This window comes from Lynx rufus, unplaced genomic scaffold (assembly GCF_022079265.1).
Source record: "Lynx rufus isolate CCGP_SWC_20201006 ecotype Redwood Valley unplaced genomic scaffold, mLynRuf1.p SCAF_9, whole genome shotgun sequence".
Lineage (NCBI taxonomy): Eukaryota > Metazoa > Chordata > Mammalia > Carnivora > Felidae > Lynx > Lynx rufus.
The window spans coordinates 99,337,381-99,362,869 of record NW_025814897.1 but is presented as its reverse complement, the minus strand read 5'-3'; the positions used below and the strand labels follow the sequence as shown (position 1 = coordinate 99,362,869).

Below are 25,489 nucleotides of genomic sequence, written 5' to 3'. Positions count from 1 at the left end.
CCATACAACACCCAGTGCTCATCCCAACAGGTGCCCTCCTCAATACCCATCACCCACCCTCCCCTCCCTCCCACCCCCCATCAGCCCTCAGTTTGTTCTCAGTTTTTAAGAGTCTCTTATGCTTTGGCTCTCTCCCACTCTAACCTCTTTTTTGTTTCTTCATTTGTCTTTCTGTTGCTTCATTATTAGTGTATAAGAATGCAACTGATTTCTGTACATTATTTTGTATCCTGCGACTTTGCTGAATTCATGTATCAGTTCTAACAGACTTCTGGTGGAGTCTATCGGGTTTTCCATGTATAATATTATGTCATCTGCAAAAAGTGAAAGCTTGACTTCATCTTTGCCAATTTTGATGCCTTTGATTTCCTTTTGTTGTCTGACTGCTGATGCTAGAACTTCCAACACTATGTTAAACAACAGCGGTGAGAGTGGACATCCCTGTCGTATTCCTGATCTCAGGGGGAAAGCTCTCAGTTTTTCCCCATTGAGGATGATATTAGCTGTGGGCTTTTCACAAATGGCTTTTATGATGCACCAAGAATCATAAAATACCTAGGAATAAATCTAACCAAAGATGTAAAAGATCTGTATGCTGAAAACTATAGAAAGCTTATGAAGGAAATTGAAGAAGATACAAAGAAATGGAAAAACATTCCATGCTCATGGATTGGAAGAATAAATATTGCTAAAATGTCAATACTACCCAAAGCTATCTACACATTCAATGCAATCCCAATCAAAATGGTACCAGAATTCTTCTGGAAGCTAGAACAAGCAATCCTAAAATTTGTATGGAATCACAAAAGACCCTGAATAGCCAAGTAATATTGAAGAAGAAGACCAAAGTGGGAGGCATCATAATCCCAGACTTTAGATTCTACTACAAAGCTATAATCAAGACAGCATGGTATTGGCACAAAAACAGACACACAGACCAATGGAATAGAATAGAGACTCCAGAATTGGACTCACAAAAGTATGGCCAACTAATCTTTGACAAAGCAGGAAAGAATATCCAATGAAAAAAGACAGTCTCTTTAACAAATGGTGCTGGGAGAACTGGACAGCAACATGCAGAAGAATGAAACTAGACCACTTTCTTACACCATACCCAAAAATAAACTCAAAATGGATAAAGGACCTGAATGTGAGACAGGAAACCATCAAAACCCTAGAGGAGAAAGCAGGAAAAAACCTCTCTGACCTCAGCCGCAGCAATTTCTTACTTGACACATCTCCAAAGGAAAGGAAATTAAAAGCAAAAATGAACTATTGGGACCTCATGAAGATAAAAAGCTTCTGCACTGCAAAGGAAACAATCAACAAAACTAAAAGGCAACCGACGGAATGGGAAAAGATATTTGCAAATGACATATTGGACAAAAGGCTAGTATCCAAAATCTATAAAGAACTCACCAAACTCCACACCTGAAAAACAAATAATCCAGTGAAGAAATGGGCAGAAGACATGCATAGACACTTCTCTAAAGAAGACATCCAGATGGCCATCAGGCACATGAAAAGATACTCAACGTCACTCTTCATCAGGGAAATACAAATCAAAACCACACTGAGATATCACCTCATGCCAGTCAGAATGGCTGAAATGAACAAATCAGGAGACTATAGATGCTGGAGAGGATGTGGAGAAATGGGAACCCTCTTGCACTGTTGGTGGGAATGCAAACTGGTGCAGCTGCTCTGGAAAACAGTGTGGAGGTTCCTCAAAAAATTAAAAATAGATCTACCCTATGACCCAGCAATAGCACTGCTGGGAATTTACCCAAGGGATGCAGGAGTGCTGATGCACGGGGGCACTTGTACCCCAGTGTTTATAGCAGCACTTTCAACAATAGCCAAATTATTGAAAGAGCCTAAATGTCCATCAACTGATGACTGGATAAAAAAATTGTGGTTTATATATACAACGGAATACTACTTGGCAATGAGAAAGAATGAAATATTGCCTTTTGTAGCAACGTGGATGGAACTGGAGAGTGTGATGCTAAGTGAAATAAGTCATACAGAGAAAGACAGATACCATATGTTTTCACTCTTATGTGGATCCTGAAAAACTTACCAGAAGACCATGGGGGAGGGGAAGGGAAAAAAAAAAAAAGAGAGAGGGAGGGAGCCAAACCATAAGAGACTCTAAAAAACTGAGAATAAACCGAGGGTTGATGAGGGGTGGGAGGGAGGGGAAAGTGGGTGATGGGCATTGAAGAGGGCACCTGTTGGGATGAGCACTGGGTGTTGTATAGAAGCCAATTTGACAATAAATTTCATGATAAAAAAAAAAAGAAATAAAAGGCTCGGTAGCTATATATAAAGTAGCAGTAGCATCATGAGAGCAGGGTGGAGGATGTTGTCAACTCAATGAGATCAGGGCGTGTACCTGTTCACTTACTATACCCCAGCACCAACCATGTGGTAAGTCTACCAGAAATATCTGTTAAGTAAATGAGGAAATAGTTTAGGCCTTTCTCTACTCTCAGGCAGGATCATTACAGAAACTGCTTTATTTAATAGTTATTTCAATCAGTGTTTTTTTTTTTTTAATTTTCCTTGGAATATAATCATAGATGCCAAACTAAAAGTATGCAAATATAAAAATTACTTGTATTTTCTAGTGCATTTAGCTCTTGTCTCAAAGATTATAAGGTGAAATGAAAATCTGGTATTAGTAAACTTTATTCTACTTCCCCAAATCTGTATTTCTAGAAACTAATTTGTATTACCTGCTGCTTCATGGAGTGTTTTCACTGTGTCCCTAGAAATTTCAACTTTTCAAAAACTTAACATGCCATTTCATTCACATTAGTCAAAGGGAGGAAGCAACCCAAGTGTCTGTTGATAGATGAATGGATAAACAAAATGTGGATACATACAATGGAGTGTTCTTCAGGCTTAAAAAGGAAGGCAATTCTGACACGTCACAACATGTATGAACTCTGAGGACATTGTGTTAAATGAAGTCAGTCATTCACAAAAAGGGAAGTATTACATGATTCCACTAACACGAGGTACCTAGTGTAGTCCAATTCAGAGACAGAAAGTAGAACAGGGCTTGCCAGAGGCTGGGGTCAGGGGAGGAAATGGAGAGTGCTTAATGGGGAAGGTGAAGAAGTTCTGGAGATGGATGGGAGCAATGATTTCGGCACAGTGTGAGTGTACAATTACCTGGAAATTTATTAGGGCTCTTCTCACTCACCTTATGTGCCAAAACCAATCGCCAAATCCTTTGGATTTGATCTCTGAAAGTGCCCCTTCCATGGATGCTGCCTTAGTTTTGGCTCTTGTCATTTCTCACGACTGCAAGTGTCCTAGCCACGCTCGCTGCCTCCAAACTCACCCTTTAAGCCATTTCGATAGGAAATGGCCTTTCAAATGATCTTTCTAGAATTCAGATATCATCACACCACTCGTCTGAATAAAATCCTTTAACCTACAGCATAAAATTCAACTTCTATTTTTACGGCAAAAATGGTCTTTCAGGACCTGACTATTCCATTCCTTCACAGGCTCATCTCCCCTAATGCCCTTCACAAACTCTAGCCATTCTGGTCTTCTCAGGTTCTTTTATGCCTCTACATCACAGCACATGCTCTACTAGAATGTCTTCTCTCCTTTATCCATGTGGATAACTCTTACTCTTCCTCCCCAAATTAGACCAAACAACCAGTTCTCAGGAGAACCTCCTCTAATCTACTTGCTCCCCTTTCTCTAACCATAGGGTTCCCTCACCCCCACTCAGCAGTTTCCTTCTTTGTATTCGCACCATTTCTTCAATCTACTGCATGGTATTTTAATATTTACCAAGAGCAAAGGCTCTGGAGCCAGATTGCCTAGGTAGGGATCCCACCCCAGCATTTGCTGTACAACCCTGTCAAGTTACTTAGCCCCTCTGAGCCCTGGTTTCACTAGTTATAACGGGGATGATCATATCTACCATGGAGAGCTATTGTGAAGAATAAATGAATGACTACACATAAAGTGCTAAGAACTCCACTTGGCTCCTAATAGGTAGCCCTGTGATGACGATGGTACTAGTAATGGTAGTAGTGTCTGTGACACAGACAGATAGCTCCTCAAAAGTAAGGTGTTCCTAGAGCCTCAAATAGCAGTCACTCAAATAGTATTTATGGGAACAAAAGAGAGACAGAAGTTTAGAAGAAAGGAAGGCAAGAAAAGAATTTGGGAAGACTTACCGCCATTTTTGCCCACAGTTCGGAAGCATCTCCAGAAGGCCCGTAAGAATGATGCCCTGTTGTGAGGGGTTGCTTGGATGAAGCTGAATTCCCGAAAGAGAATGTGAGTTCCCTGACACACACTGTTAAAACTGCAAAGAGAAAAATCAAGGAATCATTAGATGAATAGTTTTTGGAAGGCTGGAATCAGAGTGAAAACTCAAGACCAGACAGAACCACTGCCCAAAAGGCGGAAAATCTTTTCTCTCCAACAAACTCTGAACTACAGATTAGATGAAGTCTTTCAATGAGGAAATCTCTTCATATAACCACATCCTTCTGAAAACTCTTGGAGTCCAATTCCTCTGTGTGCTTCCCACCTCCGACATATATGTATGTACTGAGGCACTTTTCATCAGTCACTGGAACACTTCAGATAGAGGGAAATGTTTCATTCTTTAACTGGATGACATTGGCACTTGTATTTTTGGGGAGAATACTTCTCCTGCCACATTTGGAATTATATTTCCTTAAAGATATTGTTTCTGTAGTGTCTCTGATCTACATCAGCTGCCAGGAGAACAAAATGGCTCATAGGGACATAACTGGATTGTCTGTTCCCGTTTGGGGGTGATGTATACCTCTCTGACAATAACCTCACAGGCAAGTCCATGTGCCAAAGGAAATGAAAGGTTGCAAACAGAACACTAAAGGCAAATAAGAACAAGGGTAAAAAGTGGCCCCTGAATGACAGTATGAAGCAAAGCCCCAGAGCCCAAGTGAGTCATTGTTTAAGCTGGGCCGGGGAAGGGGAAAAACACATACTCCATTGCTTTTGGGTTCTTCTGCCAGAGAAAGAAAGGCTGTAGAGCCTGGCGTAATCTAAAAATGGAAATTCCACCAAAAAGTAGGCAATTATCCAGTAATCATCACAACCAAAGGCAGCCTTCAGGTTCCAGAAAACTCCTAAATTCCCTGACAAGTATATCAGGAGTGGAAAATGTGTTAATCTTTGTAGAGAAACAGGCATTAAACTAAAGATGGCAAAGCAATGGAGAGACAGTGGAAATTCCAAATGCCACTTTTCACTTGCTGACCATTTAAAGGCGGGGGGGGGGGGGGGGGCGGGGAGGGCGCAGGAGGGAAGGATCTGAATCTCTGAACCAAACAGGAAAAAATTTCAGGAGCCATCTGTTCCATTTTCCTTTTTCCTGACCAAGTTCTGAGGGGAACATCTAACCTGTCTTTAATATAGAGTGTGTTATCACTTAAGATAAAATTAGCTTCTTCCTGTTAATATTAATAACACTATGAAAAATCAAATTACCTACTCTCCTCCCCGTGGAAAACTAGCATAGAAATCTACTTCTGAGACACTATGAGGAAGTATGAGGAAAACATCTGGTGAAGGATTAGGTTAGAGGAGCAATTTTTAAAAAGCAATGAAAGTGTTAACCTAACCATGCAGTTTGCAATGCTATTGTCTTGAGCAACGGAAAATGAAAAATAAAGCAAATGAGCTGTTACAGGTAAATGGGGTAGGTCACATTTCTAGCAAATGACGTCTAAAATGATAACAATCTAGTCTAAATTTATGAAGCTATCGAGAAAAGAATTAGTCCCAAAGTATGCTTCATACCCCCCATGGGAAAAAAGCTGGTGTCTAGGTCATAGTCTAGGCTGTAAAGAAACTAATACTAGTGAAATTATATCCTTAGTGTAGCTTTTTTAAAATATCTTTTTTTTAAAACTAGGGAATAATTTATGCATTGAAGACTCTGGCTGAGACTCATTGTACAGATAAGAATTTACATAAGAAGTTATAAAATAGGAATTTTAAAAAACAAACTGATAGGCCAAGGACATATAATACTGAATACAGTAAAAAGATTTATAATTGTATTTACATTACTGCCTTTAGATAATCCCTACCAATAAAATTCAGCTGGTCAGTATGGAGATCACAATCACTTTACTTAAAGAGTCAATAGACAATATAATCAGTGGAAATTATTTTACATAAGATGGCTATAACAAAAAAGCAGAAAATACAATATATTGCTCGAGGCTTTACTGTTTCTCTTCAACCTGAAATATCTTTTCCCTATCTCCATCTGTTAAAATTTCTACCCAGTTTTTCAGGACCATCTCAAATGCCACATTTTGCAAGAAGATTTTTCCCCGATTCTACACTCATGCCCAATTCCCACCACGACTTACTTCTAACTACTGCTACTCACAGTCTGCTGCCTTTTTAAAAAGTTATTGGACTGGGGCGCCTGGGTGCCTCAGTCGGTTGAGTGTCCAACTTCGGCCCAGGTCATGGTCTCATAGTTCGTGAGTTCAAGCCCCATGTCAGACTCTGTGCTGACAGCTCAGAGCCTGGAGCCTGCTTCGAATTGTGTCTCCCTCTCTCTCTGACCTTTCCTTGCTTGCTTTCTGTCTCTCTCAAATATAAATAAACATTAAAAAAATTTTTTTAAGTTATTGGACTTATTTCCCCTACTAGACTATAAGTTCTATGTAATAAGCAATTAGGTTGTACTCATTTTAGCCTCCATTACATTATCTAACACATAGTACATACTACTCTATAAATCCCTTTGGCAGTTGATCTAGAAAGATCAGAAAAAAATACACAATACTAGATAGAAATTATCAGATTTATATTTATAGTTAGCCACACTGGAAATACTTAAAAGTTGGCATTTTATAAACTTTTTAAAAGTCCAGGACTTTGGGGGCGCCTGGGTGGCTCAGTCGGTTAAGCGTCCGACTTCGGCTCAGGTCATGATCTCATGGTTCATGAGTTCAAGCCCCGCGTCAGGCTCTGTGCTGATGGCTCAGAGCCTGGAGCCTGTTTCAAATTCTGTGTCTCCCTCTCTCTGACCCTCCCCCGTTCATGCTGTGTCTCTCTCTGTCTCAAAAATAAATAAATGTTAAAAAAAAAATTTTTTTTTAATAAAAAAAAAAAAAGTCCAGGACTTTGGTCTGCTATTTGTATTGTAATATTGCAATACTCAACTGTGTTTTGATCAGTATTTGCCTGGCATATCTTTTACTGTGCTTTTTAATTTCCATTCTCCTGGGTCATTTTGTGTCAGATATTTCTCTTGTGAGTAGTATATAGCTGGATTTTTTTTACCCAACCTTACAGTCTCTGTATTTTAAAAAGCGAGGTTTTTAAAATCTATCTGATTAATTTCTGCCATCTTATTTTATCTTTTCCATAAATTATTCTTCTTTGACTTGTTTTTCTTTTCCTGCTTTCTATTGTGTTAGTAAAGCTGTTTCTTTTTTACTTTTCTCTCTCCCCCGCCATTAGATCGGAAGCTATGACAGAATCTGTAACTTTTTAGAATTCCTCTTAAACATTAAACATACATACATATTTAGCTACACATTTTTTTTTATTGAAGTATAGCTGACATACAATGTTACATTAGTTTCAGGTGTACAGGACAGTGATTTCGACAGTTCTGTACATCATGCAGTGCTCACCGTGGTAAGAGTAGTCACCATCTGTCACCATATAAAATTATTACAGTTGACTATATTCCCTATGCTGTACTTCTCATCCCCATGACTTATTTATTTTATAACTGGAAGATTGTAACTCTTAAACCCCTTCACCTATTTTACCCATCTCCCTCCCCCTCCTCTCTGGCAACCATCAATTTGTTCTCTGTATTTATGAGACTGTTGCCGTTTGTATATGTCACGAGCATGCTATGAAGGTACACACACGAGTTATATGTTTCCACAATGTCGGCTTTATTCAGTCACAAAGCAAGGTTAACATGATTATAAAGCAGGTTCAGGATTCCAAACTCAAATGACATTTCACCATGTGATTAACTTGGCTTCTTACACAACACACAGAGCAAAAGACAAGACAAGTCACACAACAAACATAACATAGCGGGTAGGAAGTTAACGAACCAAACTTGAAGTCAGTCTGTGGGTGTGTAGTTGAGATAAGGCCACAGTCCGGTCCAGTCTGGTCCAGGTCAGCTCTCAGCACTTACTGCTTATTCTGTTCAAGCCTCAGACGATCCCAGTTCTGTTCAGAGATCAATCGGACAGAGCTTTCGCAGATGCTGCCTTTTTGAAGTGGTCAGACATAGAGGGGTCAGTGTCTCCTCAATGTCTGAGGAGTGACATTTTGCTGCAAAAATCTTCCCCTTTTAAAGGGATTTAATCAGTCTTGGGCCCCTGCAGACCTCCTCTGCTTCTGCTTGTTATCAGTTCTGGGGTGTGGTCAGCTGGTGCTGGTCTGGCTGTTACCTGGTAGCTACAGTACCCTTAAATGTTTGCATCATTGCTTGACACAGGCCCCTGCTTGACATGAGTGACTCCATCTTACTCTCTACAGTGTATGTGTATTTGTTCATTTGTTTTGTTTTTTAGATTCCACATATAAATGAAATCATATGGTTTTGTTCTTCTCTGAGTTATTTCACTTAGCGTAATACCCTGTAGGCTCATCCATGTTGTCAGAAATAATAAGATTTCATTCTTTTCTATGGCTGAGTAATATTCCACTGTACGTGTATACCACATGTTCTTTATCCACTCATCCATCAGTGGACACTTAGGTTGCTTCCATATCTTGGCTATTGTAAATAATGCTGTGATAAACATGGATGCATATATCTTTTCAAATTAGTAGCTACACATTTCTTAAAATGCCAAATCACTCATTATCTTTGTTACTCTCCGAAGCAAGACAAGAACCAAAGCACACTCTAAATAACCCATGAGCACTCTTCTCATCTTCTGATATTATTTTCCAGAATTTGACTTCTATCTTTTTAAATTTAAAACTTTTTTTTACTGTGATAAAATGTTTATAATATTTATTATTTTAACCATAACACATTTGTCATTTTAACTGTTATAAGTGTACAATTCAGTAGCTTTAATACATTCATGATGCTGATAACCATTACCACTATCTATACACACAACTTTATCATTATCCCCAACAACAACTCTATATACATTAAACAGTAACTCCCCCCTCGACCTTCCTCCCATACTCTCGTAACCTCTATTCCTCTCTGTCTCTATGAATTTGTCTATTCTAGGTACCTCTTATAAGTGGAATTGTACAATTTTTTCCCTGTGTGTTTGGCTTATTTCACTAAGTTTTTAAGGTCCACCCATGTTGTGACTTATATGAAATTTCATTCCTTTTTAAGGATGAATAATATTCCATGTATGTATACCACGTTTGCTTATCCATTGATCTGCTAATGAGCACATGGGTTGCACTACTATAATGAATAGTGCTTTAATGAACATTGGTATACAAATATCTCTTCTTCAAATATCCTGCTTTCAGTTCTTCTAGGTATATACCCAGAAGTGGAATTGCTAGGCCATACAGTAGCTATATGTTTAACCTTTTGAGAAACCACCAAACTGTATTTCCTGGTTGCTGCACCATTTTACATTCTCATAGCAATGCACAAAGGTTCCAATTTCTCCAAATCCTCACCAACACTTTTCCTGTGTGTGTGTGTGTGTGTGTGTGTGTGTGTGTGTGTGTGTGTGTTTAAATAGTCATCCTAGTAGGTATGAGGTGGTATCTCATTGTGGTTTTGATTTGTATTTCCATGTTGAGCATCTTTTCATGTACTTATTGGCCACGTGTATATCTTCTCTGGAGAAATGTCTAAGTCCTTTGCCCATTAAAATTTTTTTCTAAAATTTTTTAATGTTTATTTATTTTTGAGAGAGAGGGAGAGAGAGAGAAAACGAGCAAATGGTGGAGGGGCCAAATGGAGAGAGGGAGACACAGAATCTGAAGTGGGCTCCAGTCTCTGAGCTGTCAGAACAGAGCCTGATGGAGGGATCAAACTCATGAACCACGAGATCATTACCTGAGCCGAAGTCAGACACTTAACTGACTGAGCCACCCAGGTGCCCCTAAAAAATTTTTTTTAATGTTTATTTTTGAGAGAGACAGAGACAGAGCGTGAGTGGGGGAGGGGCAAAGAGAGAGGGAGACACAGAATCTGAAGCAGGCTCCAGGCTCTGAGTTGTCAGCACAGAGCCCAACACGGGGCTCAAACCCACGAACTGGGAGATCATGACCTGAGCCGTAAGTCGGACTGACTGAGCCACCCAACCGCCCTGTTTGCCCATTTTTTAAGAACTTTTTTTGTTGTTGAGTTGTAGGAGTTCTTTATATATTCTGGATATGAATCCCTTATAAGATATATGATTTGAAAATGTTTTCTCTCATTCTTCAGGTTGTTTTCTTGCCTTCTTGATAGTACCCTTTGATGCACAAAAAGTTCTTAATTTTGATGAAGTCCATTTTATCTATTTTTTTATTTTTTTCCCCATGCTTTTGGTTTGCTGTCAATTATAATGCCATGAAGACATTCAGTTATTTTCTTCTCATGGTCTTATAGTTTTAGCTCTTAAGTTTAAGTTCTTAATCATTTTGAGTTAATGTTTATATAAGGTATAAGGTATGGGTCAACTTCTTTTGCATGTGGATATCTAGTTTCCCTAGCACCACTTTCTGGAAGGACTTGTCAAACAGTCCTTTCCCCAAAGAATGGTACCCATGTTGAAAATCAATTGACCATACATGTGAGGGTTTGTTTCTGGGCTCTCAATTCTATCACAGTAGTCTATATGTCTTTATGCCAATACTATACTGTTTTAAGTACTGTAGTTTTTGTATTAAGTTTCAAAGTTAGAAAGTTGGAGTCTTCCAACTTTCTTCTTTTTTAAGATTATCCTGGCTTTCTGAAACCTCTTGCAATTCCATATTAATTTGAGGATCAGCTATTCCATTTCTCTGAAAAAGTCTGTTAGAATTTTGGTAGAGTTCGTATCAAATCTGTAGATTTATTTGGATAGTATTGACATCTTAACAATGCTAAATCTTCCTATCAATGAACAATGTCTTTCCAATTTTATAGGTATTTTTAGATTTCATTCAGCAGTGTTTTGTAGTTTGCAGGGTGCAAATCCTTTGCTTTCTTGGTTGGATTTATCCCTAAGTATTTAATTCTTTTAGATGCTATTATAAATAGAATTGCTCTCTTAATTTCCTTTTGATGACTGATTGCTAGTTTATAAAAACACAATGGATTTTTGTATGTTGATTTGATATCCTGCATCTTTGCTGATGTTCATTAGGTCTGGAAGCTCTTTTGTGGATTCTTTGGGATTTTCTACATGTAGGATAATGTCATCTGCAAATAGATAGTTTTACCTTTTCCTTTCCAATTTGGATGTGCTTTATTTCTTTTGACTTCCATCTTTTTAAATGTAAAAAATAATTATTTTTAAAGATCAATAGTTAATTATACTTATCAACATATCACATTACCTCGCTCACTATTGTTTCTCATTCTGTTCCTTCCCTCTTGGTTCAATTGTTTTCCTGCTAAAGTACACCATCCTTTGAGACAGGTCCACAATAATTTATCACTTTGGACCTCTCTGTTTTGGAATCGACAAATTTTTGGATTTTATAAAGGCAATATGCTGCACAAACCAGATGTGATATAGCACCACCAATGGGGCTGGGGTAGCTGCCCATAGTCAAGCACATTAAAATTTCCACAGTGAAACATATCCTTACACTAAGGAATATAAATAAAGACCAAAGATAGCCTCATAAACTAGTCCAGATCAAGTTTGCCCCCAAATGAGTTTGTTGAAAAATCAGCAAAAACAACTTCAGGTTTTCTAAGCTTTTTTAACTTCAAATTGTGAATTTCTGAATATTCACAGGCCTGCTGTTTCCACAAAAGTCTGTGGGTGGTAAATGCTCTCAGTTTTCATCTTCTTGAAAATATCTTTATTTTACCCTCTGGAGTAATAGTTTAACCAGGTGGAGAATTCTGGGTTGTCGTTTATCTTCTCTTAGCACTTCAAAGATCCTACTCCATTGTCATCTGGCATCTATCATTGTTGTCGAGAGACCATCTGTCAAACTCCTGCCATTCCTCATGGAGTTAATCATTCTTACCATTCATATATGCTATTTTCTTTATCATTAATGTTCTGTGGATTACACCACGTGTCTATCATGTAGGTGTATTTTTAGTATCTTGCTCAATACTTTAATCTGACTTACATCTTTTGTCAATCCTGGAAAATAGTCTCAGCAAATATCTTTTAAAATATTGCTTTACTGTCATCCTCTCTATCCTTTTCTTCCCCTAGTAGATATACATTTAGCCTCTCTGTGTCTTTTTTGCGTCCTTTCATAATTTTCATCTTTTATCTCTGTGTTAACCTTAGTATTATCTTCCAAATTATGTACTCTTTATTATGTCTAGTCTAAAATTTATTCTCTCTGTTGAATTTCTTAATACGTCAGTAGCTTTTTTATTTCTAGAACGTTTAATTGGCATTTAAAAAATTTTTTTAATGTTTATTTATTTCTGACAGAGAGAGGGACAAAGCATGAGCAGGGGAGGGGCAGAGAGAGAGGGAGACATAGAATCCCAAGCAGGCTCCAGGCTCTGAGCTGTCAGCACAGAGCCCGATGCAGGGCTTGAACCCACAGACCACAAGATAATGACCTAAGCCGAAGTCGGACGCTCAACTGACTGAGCCACCCAGGTGCTTTAAAGAATTTACATGGGGGGCGCCTGGGGGGCGCAGTCGGTTAAGCGTCCGACTTCGGCCAGGTCACGATCTCGCGGTCTGTGAGTTCGAGCCCCGCGTCGGGCTCTGGGCTGATGGCTCAGAGCCTGGAGCCTGTTTCCGATTCTGTGTCTCCCTCTCTCTCTGCCCCTCCCCCGTTCATGCTCTGTCTCTCTCTGTCCCAAAAATAAAAATAAACGTTGACAAAAAAAAAAAAATTAAAAAAAAAAAGAATTTACATGGTTTTTTTCTCTCTCAAGTTTTTATTTAAATTCCAGTCAGTTAACATAGAGTGTAATATTAGATTCAGGTGTACAATTTAGTGATTCATCAGTTCCATTCAACACCCAGTGCTCATCAAAAGTGCCCTCCTTAATCCTCATCACCCATCTAACCCGTCCCCCCACCCCCACCCACCTCATTCTGGTAAACATCGGTTTGTTCTCTAAAGTTAAGAGTCTGTTTCTTGGTTTGCCTTTCTCTTTTTTCTCCCTATGTTCATTTGTTTTGTTTCTTAAATTCCACATAGACTGGAATCATATGGTATTTATCTTTCTCTAACTTATTTCACTTAGCAAAATACTCTCTAGCTCCATCAACATCATTGCAAATGGCAAGATTTCATTTTTTATGGTAGAGTAATATTCTATTATATATACATACCATATCTTCTTTATTCATTCCTCAGTCAATGGACATTTGGGCTCTTTCCATAATTTGGCTATTCTTGATAATGTTACTATAAACATTGGAGTGCATGTATCCCTTCAAAGTAGTATTTTTGTATCCTTTGGGTAAATACCTAGCAGTGCAATTGCTGGATCATATGGTAATTCTATTTTTAACTTCATTCTGTTTTCCAGAGTGGCTGCACCATTTTTCATTCTCACCAACAGTGTAAGAGGGCTCCCCTTTCTTCACATACTCACCAACACCTGTTGTTTCCTGTATTGTTAATTTTAGCCATTCTGACAGGTGTGAGGTGATATCTCATTGTAGTTTTGATTTGTATTTCCCTGATGATGAGTGATGATAAACATCTTTTCATGTGTCTGTTGGCCATCTGTATGTCTTCCTTGGAAAAATGTCTATTCATGTCTTCTGCCCATTTTTGAAATGGATTATTTGTTTTTTGGGCAATAAAACAGATCAATGAAACCAAGAACTGGTTCTTTGAAAACATTAATAAAATTGATAAACTCCTAGCCAGACTTATCAAAAACAAAAGAGAAAGGGCCCAAATAAATAAAATCACAAATGAGAGAGAAGTCATCTCTCAGAAATACAAATAATTATAAGAGAATATTATGAAAAACTATACGCCAACAAATTGGACAAAGTGGTCCTAGAAACATATAAACTACCAAAACTGAAACAAGAAGAAATAGAAAGCAATAACCAGCAAAGAAACTGAATCAATGATCAAAAATCTCCCAACAAGCAAAAGTCCAGGGCCAGATGGCTTCACAGGTGAATTCCGTCAAACACTGAAAGAAGGATGAGGGGCAGCTGGGTGGCTCAGTCAGTTATGTGTTCAACTCTTGATTTCAGCTCAGGTCATGCATGATCTCATGGGTTCATGAGACTGAGCCCTGCATTGTGCTGTCAGCACAAAGCCTACTTGCGATTCTTTCTCTCCTCTATGTCCCTCCCCCTGCTCACATTCTCTCTCTCTCAAAATAAATAAATAATTAAAAAAATAAGGAAGAGTGAATACCTATTCTTCTCAACCTATTATAAAAAATAGAAATGAAAGGAAACTTCCAAATTCATTCAATGAGGCCAGCATCACCCTAATACTAACACCAGAGAAAGACTCCACTAAAAAAGAGAACTATAGGCTAATATCCCTAATGAACATGGATGCAAAAATTCTCAACAAAATACTAGCAAATCAAACCCAACAGTAAAAGAATCATTCACCATGATCAAGTGGGATTTATTCCTGGGTTACAAGGATAGTTCAATATTTGCAAATCAATCAACGTGATACACCACATTAATAAAAGAAAGGATAAGAATGATATGATCCTTTCAGTAGATGCAGAAGCATTTGACAAGGTACAACATCCGTTCATGATCAAACCCTCAACAGAGTAGGGTTAGAGGGAACATACCTCAACATAATAAAGGCTATCTACAAAAAACCCACAGCTAATATCATCCTCAGTGGGAAAAAACTAACAGAGCTTTTCCTCTATGGTCAGGAATAAGACAGGGATGTCCACTCTCCCCATTGTTACATAATATAGTACTGGAAGTCCTAGCCACAGCAATCAGACACACAAAGAAATAAAAGGCATCCAAATCAGCAAGGAGGAAGTCAAACTTCCACTATTTGCAGATGACATGATGCTATATGTAGAAAACCCAAAAGACTCCACTACAAAATTGCTAGAGCTGATACACAAATTCAGTAAAGTCACCGAATACAACATACATCAATCTGTTGCATTTCTATACAAAAATAATGAAGCAGCAGAAAGAGAAATCAAGCAATCAATCCCATTTACAGAGGCACCAAAGCCCATAAGGTACCTAGGAATAAACCTAACCAAAGAGGTAAAAGATCTGTACTCTGAAAACTAGAAAACACTGATGAAAGAAATTGAAGAAGACATAAAGAAATGGGAAGACATTCCATGCTCATGGATAGGAAGAACAATGTCTATATTACCAATGTCTATATTACCCAAAATATAGATGTCTATAATTAAATGTCTATATTTAAAATGTCTATATTACCCAAAACAGTCTACACATTTAATGGAATCCCTATCAAAAAACCAACAGCATTTTTTCACAGAGCTGAAACAAACAATTCTAAAATCTGTATGGAACCACAAAGGACCCCGAACAGCCAAAGCAATCTTGAAAAACAAAAGCAAAGCATCACAATTCCAGACTTCAAGTTATATTACAAAGCTGTAGTGAATAAGGCAGTATGGTACTGGTACCAGAATAAACAGATAGATCAATGGAACAGAACAGAAAACCCAGAAATGAACCCACAACTATATGGTCAATTAATTTTCAACAAAGCAGGAAAGAATATCCAATGGAAAAAAGACAGTCTCTTCAACAAATAGTGTTGGGAAAACTGGATAGCAACATGCAAAAGAATGAAATTGGACCACTTTCTTACACCCTACACAAAAATAAACTCAAAATGCATTGAAGACCTAAATGTTAGACAGGAAACCATTAAAATCCTAGAGGAGAACATAAGCAGTAACCTCTTCGACATCAGCCACAGCAACTTCTTACTACATATGTCTCCTGAGGCAAGGGAAACAAAAGCAAAAATAAACAATTGGGACTTCATCAAAGTAAAAAGCTTCTGCACAGCAAAGGAAACAATCAACAAAACTAAAGGCAACCTATGGAATGGGAGAAGACATTTGCAAATGACACATCTGATAAAGGGTTAGTATCCAAAATATAGAAAGGACTTATAAAATGTAACACTCAAAATACAAATAATCCAGTTGTTCTCTCTCTCTCTCTCTCTCTCTTTCTCTCTCTCTCTCTCTTTAATAACAACCATTCCTTCTTTTACTTCCCTGAGGATCCTTAACTTTATTTCAAACTCAATTTAAAATAATTATTAGTCTTATTTTCTCTGGAGTACATTTATATTTCAATTGTGGGGTTTATTGGCTCTTTCTTAGCATTAGTTGTTCCCATATATTTTGGAATTTCAGCATGTAGACTCAACTAAGTGGGAGGCTATCACTCTCTCCAGCTGTCCTGAGGACAGATCCTAGTCTAGGACCAGATCTTATATTGGATGAGGTAAGGCTCCATTCCCAATGATATTGGGGATATCACAGAGACTGTCACTGGACCCCTGAGTAGCTCAGACCACTCAGGCCTGGTTGCAAGGCTGTCTGCTTCCTTTCATTGTCCCAGGTTTTATATAAGCCACTTCCCAGGTAGCAATCATACTTTTAAAAAAATCTCCTGCCCTGTGTGTGACACATTTGGTCTCTACTATTCCACAAGAAATGAGTTCTCAGTTTCCTATGCTTGCTTCTGAACCCAGATCACAGGAGGTCTGTGGTTTGAGCCCCATTAGCATTGTGGTTTGTTTAGTTCCTGGTCCATAGATGAATTTATATTGACTTTACACATGGCTATGTCCTTTAAATTTTCTCTTCAGAAAATTTTATGTATCATTACCATGTGTTTGTAATGGATAAGACGGCCAAATCATAAACACTGTAAGCCATTACAACCAGAAATCCAAAACAATTTTTCTACCTGCATAAAAATGCATTCTTGCTATTTTTCAGTGTATTTAACTAAACCAAAAAGTTTTTTTTTTTAATTTTTAATGTTTATTTTGGAGAGAGAGAAACAGAGAGTGAACAGGGGAGGGACGGGGGAGGGGGGGGAGACACAGAATCCGAAGCAGGCTCCAGGCTCTGAGCCGTCAGCACAGAGCCCGACACGGGGCTCGAACTCATGAACCGCGAGATCATGACCTGAGCCGAAGATGGATGCTTAACCAACTGAGCCACCCAGGCGCCCCCCAAAAAGTTTTTGTAATAGACATCAATCTTCTAAAATTGAACAAGAATGTTCTTAAAAATATTTTAAAGGCTACACAGAAGTATACTCTATATCTACCTCAAATATATTTCTCCAGCACCAGTATTCAAATTTCATTGAGTAAACTCTTTCATTCTTTAAGTTGTTGGGTTTTTTCTCTTAAGATTTCAATTTTTTTTTATTTTGACATAATTTCAAATTTACAGAAAAGATTCAAGAACAGCACAAAGAATTCCTGAATACCCTTCATCTAAATTACTCAAATATGAATATTTTATTATAAGTGCTCTCAAACTCTTTCTCAATCTCTCTCACATACACACATATAAATATTACTATTTTTCAGAACTGTTTAAGAGTAAGTTATAGACATGATGCTCCCTTATCCCTAAAATACAGCACGTATATCCTAAAAAAATAAGGAATTCTCTTATATGACCATAGTATAGTGATCAAAATCAGAAAATTATAATTGATACAATATTGTTATCTAATGCACAAGCCTTATTAAGGTTTCACCAGTTGTCCCAATAATGCCCCCTTTATAAGAACAGAGAATTCAAGATGGATACATTGCATTCTGTTGTCATGACTCTTTAGCCTCTTTTAATCTAAAACATTTTGTTCTTGAGTCTTTGTATTTCATGACATTGGCACTTTTAAAGAGTACGGATTACTCTGCAGAATGTACTTTAGTCTGGGTTTGTCTGATGCTTCTTTGTGATTAGATTTAGGTTAAGCCCTTCGGACAAAATTACCACAGAAGTGATGATGCTGAGTTCTTCTCAGTGCATTATATCAGAAGACACTTTCTGTTCATTTCTAGTTACTGGTGATGTTTATTTTGACCATTTGTTTGAAGTGGTAAAGTTACCTTTGTAATTACTAAGTATCTTGTGGGTAGATATTTTGAAGCTGTGGAAGTATACTGTTACTCTTTAAACTTTCATTTACTAGTTTCAGCATCTACTGATAATTCTTGCCAGAGCAACAATAATTATAATGGTTTTGCCAAATGGTAATTTTTCACCCCTAATTATGTCACTGCATCTACATTTTTATAGGTTGACTTCCTACAGTAAAGAAGAGCTTATACTTTTCATCAATTCTTTATTTATGTATTTATTTATTTACATTGGTCTGGACTTTACTGGATTCTTTTTGTTTTATTTTTTTAATTTACCTCCAAGTTAGTTAGCATATAGTGCAACAATACTTTCAGGAGTAGATTCCTTAATGCCCCTTACCCATTTAGCCCATCCCCCTTCCCACAACCCCTACAGTAATTCTCTGTGTGTTCTCCATATTTAAGAGTCTCTTATGTTTTGTCCTCCTCCCTGTTTTTATATTATTTTTGCTTCCCTTCCCTTAGGGTCATCTGTTTTGTATCTTAATGCACTTTACTGGATTCTTCACTCAATAGGTTATAATCCTTTATTATCATTATTTATTTTGATGCTCAAATTATCCCAGATTTGGCTATGGAAGCCCCTTCAAGCTGATTTTTTTAAAGTAAGCTCTACGCCCAATGTGAGGCTTCAGTTCACAACTCCAAGATCAGGAGTCACATCCTCTATTGAATGAGCCAGCCAGGCACCCCAAGCTGACTGCTATGTCCTTTTGACATGGCCACACAATTTTTTTTTTTTATCACTTCCTTACTTTTTTTTTTTAAATTTTTTTTTTCAACGTTTTTATTTATTTTTGGGACAGAGAGAGACAGAGCATGAATTGGGGAGGGGCAGAGAGAGAGGGAGACACAGAATCGGAAACAGGCTCCAGGCTCTGAGCCATCAGCCCAGAGCCTGACGCGGGGCTCGAACTCACGGACCGCGAGATCGTGACCTGGCTGAAGTCGGACGCTTAACTGACTGCGCCACCCAGGCGCCCCACTTCCTTACTTTTTAATAGAAAAAGATGTTCCAGGTTCATCTTGTTCTTTCTCTACCCAATCCTGGAGCCAGCCATTTCTTCAAGAAGACAGAGTTGCTTTTATTAGAGGACAGTGTTTAGAAACCAAGATCTAGGTAGATGCTGGATGTGCTCCAAATGTATCATTGCTTCTAGGCTCTCTCAGAAGTCAGGGTTAAAAAACAAATGAAGATTTATATATACACACTCTACATGTGTGCATACACACACACACACACACACACACACACACACACACACACAAACAGGCAGACACTCATACTCATTTCTATATATCTAGCTATCTATATTTATTAAAACCCATGAGTATACCGGTTCCATTCCAATTCAATGCTACAGGGTACATTCTATCCTTTCCCTCTTTCATGTCTGAAACTTCCTAATTCTCTAGTTGGTGCTATTGGGGAGTCAGTGTTTAATGAGTACAGAGTTTCAGTTTGGGAAGATGAAAAAGTTCTGGAGATAAACAGTGGTGATAGTTACAGAACAGTGTGAGTGTACTTGATGCCACAGAAATGTACACTCAAAAATGGTTAAAATGGTAAATTTTACATTATATATATTTTACCACGACAATAAAGAAAGAAATCGGGATATTGGTGTCAAATACCCACTATGTAACTTTATAGAATTGTCTGATGGGATAGTTTGGAAACTATAATCAAAATATTTTTTTTAGAGTGGTTCTGAAGATCACTATGGCTTTGCTCCTGGAAGAGTGGACCAAAGATATCAGCATTGGTATCACTTAGAAGCCTGTTAGAATCTCAGGCCCCATCTGAGACCTATGAAATCCAATTCTGCATTTTAACAAGATTCCAGGTGGTTCGTGTGCATGTTAAAGTTCAAGAAGCACTCATTTGGGACAGATCCTGCCACTTCCTAGTTTTGCGACTTTGGGCCAGGTACTTAACCACTCTGTGCCTCAATTACTCTTTATCTATAAAATGGTGATAACAGGAATGAAGTTGCCACAGATTATTAAATGTGATAAATAATGCATGTTGTAAAATGCCTGCCTGGCATATCCAGGGACTATACGCTATTATTATTACTTTGCTCAGTAGAAAATCTGTGAAAGTTGGTTTCAGGGACTTTTCTAAAAACAGCAAACTTAGGAAGTCAATGTTTTCAGGAGGATGTGAAGGGTGCTTGGCTTTAAGACATAATTGGGGGAAAGGATATATGGGAGATAACAGTTTTGGCCAAATATGAAGACCCAATATAGTGGAGTGGAAGGGCCACATTAATTCACAATAGGGCAATTTTTTTCCTGTTATAGTATGGTAGGACCAGACAAACATTATTTGCAAAATATAGATGGAATAGAAGCAGCTTTTAATGAGACAATGTCATCTTTTTCAGATATTTCGAAGCCTAAGTGGTATGTTTTTCACATGTCTGAAATCCCTGTGCGAGATATAATCTTTCCGCTGAAATATCACTTCTGTTTGACTTACACGATAAAGGACCAGAGTTGGTTAAGAGTGTGAGATGGAGGAGTGTGCAATACTGACAAGGTGGGGAGACAAAAAGACAGCCATACAGGCCCCCATGAACTGTTAGCATTTGGGCCACAGCACCCAGAAGATGTTGTTGAGTTCCTAACCTAATTTCTGTGGCAGGAGATCTTTCCTTGTCCCAGAAAAGACTTTTGAAGACAGAGAGGATTAAAAAAAATAATATTGTTAAGAAGTGAGGCTGCTGGGCTTGCACTTTACTAGCCGGAATCCCTTTATCTTTCTTGAGAGCCCCCCAGATCTCTTTTATTCTAGGTCAGTAATTTAACACTCTCAACTCTCAATTCAAAGCCTGTAATGACCTTGCTGTGCTGAATTATTAGCCCAGGATATAGAAAGAGAGAAAGAGAGAGAGAGCGAGCGAGCGAGAGAGAGAGAGAGAAAGAGGGAGAGGAAAAAAAAAAAACCCTTAAAAACAACAGAGGCCTTTTGATCAGAGCACCAAACTGCAGTTCGCTGTAACTCAAGCTGCCCATTCTTATATGGCAAGAATTAAGGACTCCCCCTGCCAGGCAGGACCCCATTAAAAGACAATAGCTGTTTGAAAAGGGTAAGCAAGTTGATATGGATATAATAGGCCACATATGGGGGCCCCTTTCTACTCTGAAATAAAGCTCCTTCTTAAGAGTTGTGAGCTGGGAAATCCAGCATTCAGTAAGGCGGGAGGAGGAGGTGTAATAGAAGAGAGTGAGTGGGTAGCCATGCAGAAATGCTTGAAGGTGCTTCAGGAGAAAGGGAGGAGAGCTTTGGGGAGCCTGCAGAGATGAGCATCAATCACTGAGGATAGAGGCTTTCAGAATGGCCAGGTGCTCGTTGGTCCCCAAGAGGTTTTTAGGAGCAGTGATGACAAAGATTTGGCTGGAACCAATATAGTGGTTAGTTTCTCTAATGGGTTAACAACAACAACAACAACAAAACAAGCAGGAACCTAGTAAGCTCTTGCCAGAATGGATGCAGCTGGCAAAAAGTAATCCTGTCTCCCTTGTTTTATACAATTTAACATGTCAACATCCTAAACTGATTAATACCATCTAGTGCCACTATACATTCTTGTTATCTTTAGGACGTGATTAAAAAAAAAAAAAAGCCTTGCAAAACAGGTACACTGGGCCCCAAAGAAACTGCCTCTTGCCTATAAACTATACCTTTTCTCAGATAAAGTATAGAGAGGTAACCACAGGACACAGTACTTCTTACTCCATTAGCTAATCCATGTTTGCTCATCTATCACCTAAACACTCGGCCCATTAGCAGATGTTGCTTTTGGAGGATCCTAAATCCACAACGCAATTTCCCAACCACTGTTTTAGGTACCTCTAAGATCTTGTTAGTATGTTACAAAACAAGGAATGATTTAAAGTGATTCAAGGTATTTAAACACACTAATCTAGCTATCTATGACTAAATTCTGAATTCTCAAATTCCTAAGCAAAAATATCAGAGATATTTTTCTTTCTTTTACCACCCTTTGCTAACTGCCAAATGAACAGCTCTCCAGTTCCCATCCACTGCAATTAATGGGCTAGTTTGGTGGAATTTACAACTAAAGAAAAAACACAAGGGATCTCTCTCTAACACTCGCGTGTTCCACTGAGTGGTCAACGGGGCACTAAACTGATCTTTAGCAAATTAAAGGGTTTTGCTGATTAAAGAGAAGGTCTGGATTCCCAAGAAAAAAATCTTGCATCACTACTCGGCTTCAGACTCCAAAAGAAACATATTATTTTTACAAAAGTCATTAGAGATAATTGTTTCCATAAAATACTGCAATTCTAAACTACTCTCCAGTATGTAGACTCCTTCATTTAAGATGGGGTCATCATGTAGGAAAGGAAGGGTGAGCAATGCAGAGCACCAACATCATGCTCATTCCCCAATTCATTCCTTAGCACATGGCAAACATATTTTCAGAAGTTCAAATTGGGACACACAGTCTAAAAAGTTTTTACTTGCAGAGTGCCTGGGTGCCTCAGTTGGTTGAGTGTTGGACTCTTGATTTCAGCTCACAGTCTTAAGATTGAGCCCCAGGAGCACCTGGGTGGCTCAGTCGGTTGGGTGTCCGACTTTAGCTCAGGTCATGATTTCACGGTTCATCGGTTTGGGCCCCACGTCAGGCTCTGTGCTGACAGCTCAGAGCCTGGAGCCTGCTTCAGATTCTGTGTCTCCCTCTCTCTCTACCCCTCCCCTGCTCATGTTCTGTCTCTCCCTCTTTCTCAAGAATAAACATTGAAAAATTTAAAAAAAAAAAAAAAAAAAAAGATTGAGCCCCGAATCATCTCTGTACTGGGCATGGAGACTGCTTCAGATTTTCTCTCTCTCCCTCTTCTTCTGCCCCTCCCCTGCTCATGCATGCACACACACACTCTCTCTCTCTCTCAAAAAGGAATATTAAATAAATAAATAAATAAATAAATAAATAGTTTTTATTTGGTGTGTGAGCCACTTAAGGGTGTGAGAACACTAGTCAGAGTGGCTAAAATGAACAAATCAGGAGACTATAGATGCTGGCGAGGATGTGGAGAAATGGGAACCCTCTTGCACTGTTGGTGGGAATGCAAACTGGTGCAGCTGCTCTGGAAAACAGTGTGGAGGTTCCTCAAAAAATTAAAAATAGATCTACCCTATGACCCAGCAATAGCACTGCTAGGAATTTACCCAAGGGATACAGGAGTGCTGATGCATGGGGGCAATTGTACCTTAATGTTTATACCAGCACTTTCAACAACAGCCAAATTATGGAAAGAGCCTAAATGTCCACCAACTGATGAATGGATAAAGAAATTGTGGTTTATATATACAATGGAATACTACGTGGCAATGAGAAAGAATGAAATATGGCCTTCTGTAGCAACGTGGATGGAACTGGAGAGTGTTATGCTAAGTGAAATAAGTCATACAGAGAAAGACAGATACCATATGGTTTCACTCTTATGTGGATCCTGAGAAACTTAACAGAAGACCATGGGGGAGGGGAAGGGGGAAAAAAAAAGGTTAGAGAGGGAGGGAGCCAAACCATAAGAGGCTTTTAAAAACTGAGAATAAACTGAGGGTTGATGGCGGGTGGGAGGGAGGGGAAAATGGGTGATGGGCATTGAGGAGGGATAAGCACTGAGTGTTGTATGGAAACCAATTTGACAATAAATTTCATATTAAAAAAAAGGGTGTGAGAAATAGCTTAAAGATTTTATATATGTCAGTATAATGATTGGGTATGTTAAAATGCCATATTAATTGATAAATATTCAATGTCTTATTTGATAAATCTTAAAGGATAACCAGCCTATGTAATCTGAAAAATAAAAGTTAAACAGAACAACATGTGTAGTATGATACCATTTATATAAAATTACATATGTATGTGTGTATATGTAAGTAGACAGGATGTTTGAAAGAACAGAGAAAATGGAGGGAGGAAAAACTATTGAAGAAAACTTCTCAGAATAGAAAGGCATGATGTTCCCAGATTAAAAGGATCCTTGTAAGCCTAGCACAATGAATGAATATGGGTGCACATGAAGGCACGTCTCTGTAAAAACTCAGACTCCGTATTTTATCGGGGGCATGGCAAGATCACTTTGTAGATCACATGGGACAAGAGATACTGGTGCAGCTATCTTTGGAAAATATAATCAGCCACAGTTGCCCTCTGGTCATAACAATTTATATTCTTCCCAGATGCAGAATACCCCCTACACACTGAGACCCCAAAAGTCTAATTCCATTTTAGCATCAACCCAAATTCTAGGACCTTGACATATAAATCAAGTCCAAGTATAGAGGAAGTTCCTCAAGTACAATTTCTTGGGTACAGCTCCTTGTATAATTCCTCATTCTGAACACCTATAAACTAAAGAGACAGGCATGCTCTCACATGCCCAGTATGTAAATGGTAATAAAGGGATAGGATAACCACAATAAACTTCCATCCAAAAAGGGGGAGAATGGGAGGCAATATAGTAATCGTTGATTCGTTGCAATTCTGAAATCCATCCACCCACATGTCTTATTTCCTTGATTTAAGCCTAGTACTTCTCCCTGGTAAATACTTTCCATGGCTTTTGATTGTGTACTCTGGGCTTTCGGTTTCATCTTCTGAAACATACTTTTATTTCCACAAATCATAGTCTCTGTTTGTAGCTGAATAGCTTTCTCAGCTTGCTTCCTGCCTGTAGAAGTCTGGGGGTCCAAAGGCCACTTTTTATTTTGTATTATTTATATCTTCTTTAGTCCAAGCTGGTGAGGTTTCCATAAATACAATTCTCTTAAAAACGATGGTGATGGTTTTTCTATTAACTTTATTGGGGTTTACTCCATTAGACAAAAGCTTTGTCCACGAATCTCGTTGAGACTGGCTCTTCCCTATTTGGGCTCCCTATCAGGCTGCTGTGGGACAACACCCTTTAGATCCTTAGGCCTATTGGCCATCTGAAAGAGTCTATGAGACTCCAGCTAGAACCCTTGCTAAGGTTTTAACAAAGGGTTCATCTTTACCCTTAGACCACATTTCTATGTTACCACTCTGGATTTGATCTGTGTCTTAAGGTAGTTTCTTACTTTTGAATAGTTTTTGCTGGTTTGAAAGATTGTCCTGAGCTCTATTTCCTCTAAATTCTACTTGAAAAGAAAATAGTTTATTCTTTAGTTCATCTCTCTCACATTTTACTGTAG

General features: G+C 38.4%; 1 protein-coding gene across 3 annotated transcripts in view; it reads right to left on the bottom strand.

Moving 5' to 3' along the window:
- The window catches only part of CSTPP1 (centriolar satellite-associated tubulin polyglutamylase complex regulator 1), a 197,779-nt gene that overhangs the window by 108,677 nt on the left and 63,613 nt on the right, over positions 1-25,489 (bottom strand). For all 3 annotated transcript variants that reach the window (XM_047070633.1, XM_047070636.1, XM_047070635.1), the window contains exon 3: positions 4,212-4,342. In XM_047070633.1, coding sequence (XP_046926589.1) covers positions 4,212-4,342 — 131 coding nt within the window. The remainder of the gene's footprint in view (positions 1-4,211; positions 4,343-25,489) is intronic.